The following is a 10,722-nucleotide window of genomic DNA, read 5'->3' on the forward strand; positions in this document are numbered from 1 at the left end:
TATAAAAAATGCTTTCACTGATGCCTACCTGGTAAGGAAAGTAATTCCATTGAATACAAACAAGACTTACAAGACTTGTTAATGTTATGTGACATGACTGTACTGTGTTCTGTTTCAGAAACAGAAGATAGATGATAGAAATATAAAAGTCTGTTATAATTGTAACAAAAATACAAATAGTAACAAAAGGGACTAATATTATAATATAGTAATATTACATACATATTCTTCATGTCAAAGTAAATAAAAATGGTTTCTTTCAATACTGAAAGTATAACACACTCTGGAATGAAAAAATGGGATGAATTTCCAAAAGACCAAATTCAGGATTTTGTTTTGTTTGTTACACACGCGTTACATGGTGATACAGTATTTATCAATATAATAGAAGACTGTTACCTGAATTTTAGGTAGGTATGAGGAAATTCACTAATATCATATTCGTACCAGACAAAGATATGAAAGCTATTTGACATTGTTAATATATTAAAAAACTATTATTTATTAATTTTTTTGGGATATCAATATATATTTTTTTGTTGAATTGCTTTAAAACCATTCACAAAAAACATTACACTTCATGTTCAAACTGCAGATCAAAGTTTCTGTTGTTGTCATGATATCTATCTATAGCCTATGCTTAAGGTGATTCTTCTTTGACAGCCATGTTTGTTTTAACTTAAGTCTGTCCAAAGTGAAAGTAGGCCCAAATTCATAGAACACCAAAGCTCTTATTATAAAATGATGAACCATTTGAAAATACAATTCCAGGTTTATATTTTAAGGACAATTATAAACAAAAATAAAAATGAAAACAATAAGAATATTTACCTTGAATGTGCTACATTTCTGAACACAAAAAACATTCTGTTGCAAAGTTTTATGCACATTTCATGAATGGCAAAATCCTTTTAAAAGTATGTTTTAAAGCCAACAAAAGCTATTTTTTGCAGCAAATACAAAAATCTTTCAAAACTTAACTCCAAATAAATCAGTATATCATGTCTTTCTAAGCACATCGCCTCCATTATTTTTTGTAAAAAAAGTAGTGCAAGAAAACAATCATCATTTATAGCCTTATGAACTACAATTAAAATGAAAAACACAATCAAACATTAAAATCTAACCTTTTTATGTGTAACAGTGAAGTGTGTCATGTACACAAGAAATAGGTAAATGATGTTTATTTTCATGGTACTACTTTTTTACACATGTCATGGATGCCATGTTTTTTCAAGGTCAGATAAACTTCTTTCCTAAGATTTATGTTTTTTTAAAGTTTTTTTGTATTTTCTGCAAAAATAGCATTTGTATGCACTAAAATAGACTTTAAACTGGATTTTGCCATTCATGAAATGTGCATAAGATTTGCAACAGAATGCTTTTGGTCTTCAGAAATGTAGCACAAACAATGTATATTTCTTATTGTTATCATTTTTATTTTTGTTTAAAATAGTCTTTGAAACGGAGAATTGGAAGTGTACTTGCAAATGGCTCAATGTGAGCTTTGTTGTTATATGAATTTTGACCTACTTTCACTTTGCACAGACTTTGTGAAAACAAACTTGGCTGACAAAGCGGAATCACCTTACTGAGGGTCGATCCGCTCGTAAGGCTATAAAATGCAGCTTTCGCTGTCGAGTACGGACCCCCGAACATGTCACCAGTCGTACCATTATCACAAAGTGGTATGCTTTACCAATGACGCTAATGAAATGTTACCTTATATACTTAAGTTTAATTATTTCAAAACAACCAATATATCAACATGTTATTATTGAACATTTAATTTCATAAACATAAATTAAAAATAATTATCAAAAGCAAAATTGTTAAAATCCTTTGCCTGAAATCTTCTTTATATTGACAAATTCAATCACTTATAGTATACTTGATATGCTGTGTGTAAATGTATTTTAAAATGTAACAAATTACAATTTCATGTACTACTAAAAAAGGAAAATAACAAATTTATAACCTAAGAGTCAAAAATCAAAACATTTATAGCTATTTATAGCTTTCGAATTTATGTAACAGCAGAATTGCTTTCCCTTCTCATTCATTAATATGACATGCTGCGAATCACCGACGGGGAAACCAATATAGGAATCGAAAGGAGTTCTTGAATGCGGATTTACTTTTAGCTGTTAATCGAAAGGATTTGTTGCTCAAATCCGGGCCCATAGACAAAAAAAGTAAACACGAATAGCTCCGCGCCTATGGGCGCGGAGCAATAAAAATGTTCCCTGCGTTGCATAAAAATGGTAAAAGGTTATTTCAAGGTCAGATACATGTAACAGTCTAACAAACCTTTTTCAAGCCAAAGGTCGTCTTAAATCAGTTAGACTTCCTGTAAAAGTTACAAGGAAGACCTTAATATAAAAAAAAACAAAAACATTTCATTGGTCATTTTTAATTACAAATTTAAATTTGGGAGTTTTATTGGCCATTGTAAAATAAAAGTAACATTAAATTAAAGTTTAATGATAGTTCCATAATAAATTGTACAGGATAGTTCTTTTATATTCTAGTTAAATTGATCAGATATATAAGTTTTGTTTAATCATACTTTTTCCTACAAAACGATTAACACTGCTTATGAATTCATTACATGTTGTAGTTAACAGTTTTTTACCACGGAACTTATTGAGTGTATTTTAAATAGGAACTTACTGAGTTATAAATTTTATCTAAAATAACAAGATCAAAATCATCGTTCACGATCCTGTTTATTTAGTACATGAAAACATCGAAAGCACACCCGCAATTCGAGCTTATCAGGTACTGTCAGTTAATGATGTTAAACAAGTGTGTTATATATTATGTAATCCAGATGTGTTCAACTGATGTTTATAATTTTAATTAATTTGGCATATCAATCATATCGTATTTATAAAAAGAAATATGATTGCCTACCGACTGCGTAGAAGTAGGTGTTAAAATGAGTTTGCTTACTGAAATACCACAGGTTCAAATAAGAACATATACATCTTACATTGTTCATTTTTTCAATTATCGCCCTAAATTATTATGTCATTGTTATTTAAGTATTGTTAACTTTTCTTTATGTATGGACATCATAGAAATATCATATGAAATTTAACCGGTTTTATTTCGACAGAGTATATTTCTAAACTGTACCATCTTTAAAGTGACATTATGTTCATCAAATTTCAAAATGAGGGTGCACAGGTAAAACTCATAATTACTTTACACTTTTCAATAACTGTGTTCAAATGTCATACCTTGCTATACTAAAATAAATCAATAAACGTGACCCGCAGAAATTTCTATAATAAATATCCTCAAGAAAGTATCGGTATCGTTCCATTTTAAAAAGAGTTTGGAAATTCTTTTTATAATTAGGTTAGTTTCTTTATATCATATCCTTAACAATTTTATCAATTATCAATAATTGGTCAAAATCAACATATTTTGAAAAATATATTTTTTGTACTTATTCAGCTTAACTATGAGAGCAAAAAATGTTAATAATGTCACTTTAAATTGTGAAGAAGGTAAAAGTTGACTTTGTAATTTGTGCAAGTTTAAGTGTTAAGTACTACAATACTGTCAGAAAAAAACTGGCATCGACCATCATTGATTGCCACAACGCATGATTCTTATCTCTTTTTTATATTAAGTTGCATTCTATACAACATTTATAAGAATGAATTTCATCTTCTACAATTTAGGTTAAAAAATATTCAAAATCCTTGATCTGCCTGAAAGAATATATACTTCTTTTTGTTATGTATGCAATGTTTTTGAAAGCATTTTAAAGGGATATTCAGGCAAAATAATGACAAAAATATTCAAATGATCTTTTGTGCTCAAATCACGCTAAAATGACATTTCTTGAAGTTTAAGCATGAATTTCTGTTTAAATTCTAAACATTTTGGGTTTGAAGCTTAAATATAACTATATATGTTGAACAAAATTGAGACCCGAATAGAATCACCAAATAGTTTTAAAACAAGTCATATGACTTAAACAAAGCCTTGAAGTTACAATAACAGATATTATGGATATTGTATGATAGAAACAAGTCTAAGTCATACATTTGACATGTTATTTAACGTTTCTAGAATTCATTTTGACAACTATTGTGAAATCCTAGCGCTCTAACCTGACCCACGCGGGTCAAGTTAGAAAATGACCATTTTATTCTTTATATGGAGAAAAGTTTTGTTCCTTTGGCTGTCTAATATATTTATTTTGAGGGCATTTACAGAATAATGACTGAAAAACTCAAAACTAAGAAATGAAATATTTGCCTGTGTCTCCCTTTAAATAAAAATATTTCTGAAACACTCAGAAATCAATGTTAACATATAATTATTTTAAAATACAGTGTTCAATATCATATTACCACTTTAAACTGTGGGTGAGTGGTTGCCTTTAAGGGCTGAGAAATCAAAATTGTAACCACTGTTTATCCCTGCGTGATCGTAAAAGTCGACTATGGGTTCAAATGACTGACATTTATGCATCTCTTAGCTCTAGCAAGTGAAGTTCTTTTGACCCTTGTTGTTGCTTTAAGTGTGTAACAATCGAGGTTAGATGAAATCGTCTTTCCTGTTTCGGTGCCATATGACTTGCGCCGTAAAAACATAAATACAACTAGCTTCGGTAACTTTAAATGTAAACTGTTTGGTAGTTTATAAAGAATAAATTTTAAATAACCTGCATCATAAAGTTAATAAATTTCTTCAAATGTGAACTTCACGGTCTATGGTAGACCTACGAGTAACAATTTTTTTATCTATTAAAAATTTATGTGCCTAACTAACTCAAAGACCAAATATTACAATATGTTCAGAACATAATTTAACAATAAACAAATATCACTAACTTTAAAAAACGTTAACGTTGTATGTGCACTTTCTTTTAAATAAAAATGCAATTGTGTTATATAACATTGTTACTGTATGTATTATTATAAATTTGTATTTAATGAATTACGGAAGCTTATCGGTGCCTCCACTTATCTAAAAGTTTCACGTCATGTCAACTTGTTTCTACTGGTTTTCACCAAAAACATTCCATGAAGACGTTATGATTAATACGTAATACATAAAACATTCCATGAAAACGTTATGATAAAAAAACGAAATAAGTACAAGTTTTTAATCATTGCAAAAATTTTTTTTTGAATTACGTGAGCTATTTGTCAATGCGAGTAACGTCTTTGCGTCTTACTAAATATTTCAGCAAAGCCGCGAAGTCAAGAAGTTTCGACAGTTTTTTGTCGAAGAGACAAAATCCTCAAGCATATCGAGAAAAAATCAGTTGCAATGCTTAAAAGCTTCTCATCTTTGTCAGTAAATTTTATTGAGAAATGCAAAAACATCTTATCAATGCGAATAAAAATTAGTCGACTTAGTGCAAAATATCTCACCAACTGTAGGCTCTGATACGCTTCCGTAATGAATGGCTAAACTGAATAAATGCTGTAAAGCACATAAATAAGAATTATTTTATTTTTTGTATCATTAAGACGTTTAGTATTGAATATTTTAATACTTTAATTTGCTGTCTCAATATACTTTTGCATGGATGTTTTATTAGATTTTATTACTTAATATATTAAAGATTAATTGACTACGATATAAATATTCAATTTAATATAGCTTAATGGTTTTTAAATATCATTATGATAATGAAACAAAATTGAAAAAAAGAAATATCATAAAGACTATTATTCTTGTGTTTCAGATTTATTTGTTAAATTTAAATAAATGGATTCCGTTAACTTTATATTGGAAAATCAAACCAAAATTTGTTCTTGTCTTTGAAAATGATATCAAATAACAAAAATTATTGGTCTCAACGATAAATATCAATTCCATTACTTTTATTCACATTTTCTGTACACAATTACAGTTTAAACAAGGGCTGTCCCAAAAGTTTGTAACAAATTTTATAGACAATTTATGTTTATTGCAAGTACACAAACAAATCTACATGATCATACTTCATAAATTTATTGTTTTTCATAACATCAAATCATTTACAAAATATCGGCAATCATTACTTTTAAGTACTCATTATTAAAGGCGTATGTCTAAGTTCCCCGCGCATGTCAAACAATATCTGCATTTTTGTTATCTTTAGGTTTAAATAAATGTAAGCATATTTCCAATATCCGATGCTGTGTGTTAACTTCTTCTTCTAATACATGTAAAGTTACGCCATATGTAAAGATTGAGTTTGTTTACCTTAGAAAGTCACTTAATGTACACGCCATCTGACGCGCGCGCCATCCACATATTTGTCGAGGTTATTATGTCAATGTCATGTTTTGTTGATCTGTTTTACCATGTAAATCTTTGAGAATATTTTCAATTTTATGTATTTTATATCATATTAAGCATTTATTTTACACCTTTTAATTTACATTTAAAATCATCATGTCACAGAATATTGAGACAACCTTCGTAAACAGTTAAAATGAAAATGCTACGTAAAAGTAACCTCGGACGCAATAAAGATTGTTACAAGATACATAATGATATCTTCACAATTCTTAATTCTTTTTAGAACATAAATATTATGGTTTATCTTTATGATACTTTATTATAAGAGAGTTTTGTTCCAAGAATTAATATAAAATATTGTTAAATTTACAATCAAATAAGATAATGTGAAACCCTTTTAAATTATGACACTGAGACTCATTAGAAATATTTAATTGAAAAGAATGTCAAATTTCTAAACTTAAATACAAAAAGTAAATAAAATTGATCTGTTGAGACCTTTTCAAAGTTCTGCTTTTTGTTGGATAAATAGATATCGAAAATGTGTTACACATGTACATGAACAGTAATATTATTGTTTGTAATAAACCTTCATTGTACATGCAACAAATTTGCAAATTTGTGGTGACACAATGAAATATTAAACAAGCGTTATTCCAAATGAATAACAATGTCCCAATCATGTTATTTTGTAAAATAAATAAAAATATAAGAGTCATATATTTGCTTTTAAGTTTATAATATTTCGAAAGGCATTGTTCATCATTTAATGAATACAAATTATTAAAATATTCATGCAAAGATTTTTTCTGGACTCGATCATTCACATTGTATTTTCAGCATCCGACCCTAATTCTTATCCTCCACAGTGTGCTTATTGCCTCGATTGCTGTTTGAAAATTAATACAATTGTAGTGATTTAGTTAATATTGCATAAAAGTCAAAGTACCTCTTTATAAAATATTTGCTGTCTGTATTACACTTATCACTCCAGTGATAAGATATTATTTAAATCCATATATTCTAAAACATTACTAAACAATGTTTGCCCCCTCTCAAGTAGAGGAAAATTCATTGCAGATATAATTTGCTGCTTTTATTACCCTAACTTATATATACATACAAAGTCATATGCTTCGTTGATGGTGATACCATTTTGAATATTTTGAAATTGAACAGCGTGTTTGATTTTTTTTCTTTCGCAGCATTTCAATATTTATCATGTATTTTGTCATTATGGTTATAAAATTTGTTGATTTCAAATGATTACTCTATTATGGGAATACCAGCTGCAGGCGACTTTTATGATTGACTGCATTTGAAATAAGCATCGCGTAGGTTTTCAGGGAAGTATGAAGCCCTAGAAAATGTTCCATCTGTTACACTTGTTCCCGAAGATAAACATTCTATTTGTGTTGATTTAAATTTAAATATCTCCTTAACAATATACATTTTACTGAAATATGATCATCATCATTTCGAAGAAGTAAGACACATAATTAGAAATTCATAAGAATTATGAAAATTTTCTTGCGTTACAACGTATGTGTATTATAATCGTTATATGTCATATGCGGTGCATTAGTGTACATTTATAAATATCTCTAATAATATAAAAAAAGCATATAAGTAATTGATATATTTTAATTGATGCCATGATATAACAAAATATACAAGGCACTTTTGAAATATTATATACCGTGCATGTGAAAGCATGTAAACATCATTTACAAAATATCATTTTCCAAAACATAAAACGTTATAAACGGGAACAAATTATGTCATATAGTCTATGTAAATTAATATTAACTATGTTATCATATATTCTACTGCGTGCATATAAAGGCTCCGAAGTATTTCTTGTTTTAAAGAAAGGGTACACCAAGGAATAAACAGCCGTTATAAAACACATATTTCATTGGGATTAAACTGTTATTTTGTGTACGATCTTCGTAAAGGCATTAGTTCGGAGGAACATCCATTGTCTGTTAACAACAATGTTGACCTGTTGGCTGGGAAATTTATATTTTTAGAATGATTGCCGCTATCCTGTTTTGCTCCAACAGGACTTTGTCTTTGTGCATGGTGATTGTCATGCTCTGTTGTAGAACCGCCGCATAAATGACACATTTCTAAAAACACTGCTCTAAACCTACTTCCGAATATAATATAAACTATGATATTTGTTGATATTGATATATACGACAACAGCAGAGTTGTTTGTTGAATGGCTTCTTCTTTAATAGAATGTCTGTCAGGTTCGGAACTCTCGTGCACAAAAGAAGAGATCATTTTTACATATCTGTAGATATGTGAAGGTAAATTTAAACAAAAGAATGTGACAGTCACAGCAAACAACATTTTTGTAACTTTTGCAAGCGGATTGTCTGTCGAGGTTCTGGATGCTCTCCTAAAGTTTCGTACACGATAGGATTTTATAAGGTTGCAAACGATTGCAGTCATAAGGTATATTATGCAACAAATTGGTAACGCAAGTGTTATAACAGTGTCAGTGTAAATAAGCGCTTGCACAGAGTAACGATGGCGCGGAAGGTATAAGCAATTATCTTTACTCATAGCCCAGAACGGGAAATTATATAAGCAAACCGAGATAAGACACAGTATAGCAACAATAACCTTTGCCAAGGCCGTTGTACAGATCCTCTTTACAACAAACGGCTTGCAAATCCGTATGTAATTTTCGAATGTTATAAATACAACTAACCACACAGAAATGAAGCCGCAAATGTAGCTTAGAAAAATGATAACTTTACATGATCCACTTAAAGATCCTAATTGGAGATTGAAAGTTTGTGATATCCACACTATCAATAATGTTGATAAGAAGCCATTGTCTATGAAACCTCTAGCTGCGAGAAAAATACTACAAGAACTATCCCTAAGAGTTTTCTGTAAAAACACAATTGATGACAGCGTGTTGGTAATTAATCCGAATATACAGATAACAGGGATTGTATATTGTTCTATAAATGACGTCAGTGGGTGGTAAGGAACTATGAATAACGTTAGGTTTTCATGGATCTGCTGAATTACATGTGAAACATTTTGGTCGAATATGTCAGTTGCATTTTTGTATTCCTCACTTGCATTCATGTTCAATGGATCAATATTCATACTGAAAGAGACAAATGAAAATTGAACAAAATCACACATTTAACGTACATTAATATTTCAAAAACAATATCATTCTACATAATTATATCGTTATGTGCATTATAAACAAACACTTTGTGAACCGTTAATGTTTGTATGGAAAAAATACTTATGAGCATTATTCCTTACTATTTTGAAAGAAACTTGTGAATAATATTGAAACAAATTGTTTTATGTCAATAATCTATGGTATCTGACAAAAGTTATAAACAGTTTTTCGCATGACTATGCTTTATCAAACAAATTCTAGAAGAGAATATTATAGATATTTTAAGTGGCAATGTTTTCGGTGTGATTTAATTTGTCAAAGAAGAGTAGAGCTATTCGACATTTTGTCGAAAATAACTTCACCATTTCCATGTTATAATTTTGTATTCTGCTTAACCCGGTGCTATGGGACATGGACAGTAGCTCCCAATTACACAACCGTCCATGAACAGGTTAAATCAAATCGAACCTGCAATATTCTTAATTTCGTTGTTTTGGGCATTCTGGTTTTCACTAATTGAATGAAATTATGACAATAATACAGAAGTCTCAAATGATCTTCAACACGGCAAAAAAGCCGACTTTAAAGATTTAGGTTTATTGAGCATTTTCTTTTTATGGTAGTAGTAAATGCAATATTCCGTATCGTCCACATCCCTAGCACAGGACAAGAACTCAATATCTTTATATGGACATAAATCTTCTGCTCCTTAACAATGGAAAAGATAATTTCAAAAATGTGCACTTTGTTTGAAACAAAAACACAAATTCGCTTACTTTGATATATTTGTTTTATTCCTATTGCTACTCTTTACTTTTTGTAGGTCCTTAAACGTTTGGGAACAACACTATTATTTCCATCTTTATTTATTGGTTGTCTATATAGAGATTCCTGTAGAAAGAAATAAAAAATGTATGAGGCAATATATCGGTACATATTGCCATTTAGTGAACTGGTAACACCTGTCATTCTTGTTCACTTAAGTAACCACGTGAAATCAATGCAATTTGACAGATAATGACTCCACTTTTAACCCAAGAGGTTTGTACGAGTACATATGTTCACAGCTCGAACAATTGTAGGGTCATTCTTTGTTACACAAATCTAATTGAACTTGTAAAGTTTTTGTGTACATAATTGTATACTATTAGAGTTTCATGTGTTATTTGCTATTAAATAGAGAACACCGAGTCCCTAATGAACGTCTAAAACAACACATTGAAATTGTTGCAGGCTCGGTTTGACAAAACCTGCACATGTAGAGTACTGGAAAGTGCAATGGACCGTCCATGTCCCCT

General features: G+C 29.7%; 1 protein-coding gene across 1 annotated transcript; it reads right to left on the bottom strand.

Annotated features, from left to right (window-relative positions):
* Positions 1-2,673: 2,673 nt before the first annotated feature.
* On the bottom strand, positions 2,674-9,396 carry LOC132727120 (mu-type opioid receptor-like; the record flags this gene model as incomplete). The annotated part of the gene is made up of 2 exons (XM_060712526.1): positions 8,869-9,396; positions 2,674-2,730 (listed from the first exon to the last, which is right to left on the bottom strand). Coding segments are annotated over exons 1-2 (585 nt in total), but the record flags the coding sequence as incomplete, so codon positions are not given.
* Positions 9,397-10,722: the final 1,326 nt, after the last annotated feature.

Source organism: Ruditapes philippinarum, unplaced genomic scaffold, assembly GCF_026571515.1.
Source record: "Ruditapes philippinarum isolate M1 unplaced genomic scaffold, ASM2657151v2 ctg4971_1_1_1_1, whole genome shotgun sequence".
Taxonomy (NCBI): domain Eukaryota; kingdom Metazoa; phylum Mollusca; class Bivalvia; order Venerida; family Veneridae; genus Ruditapes; species Ruditapes philippinarum.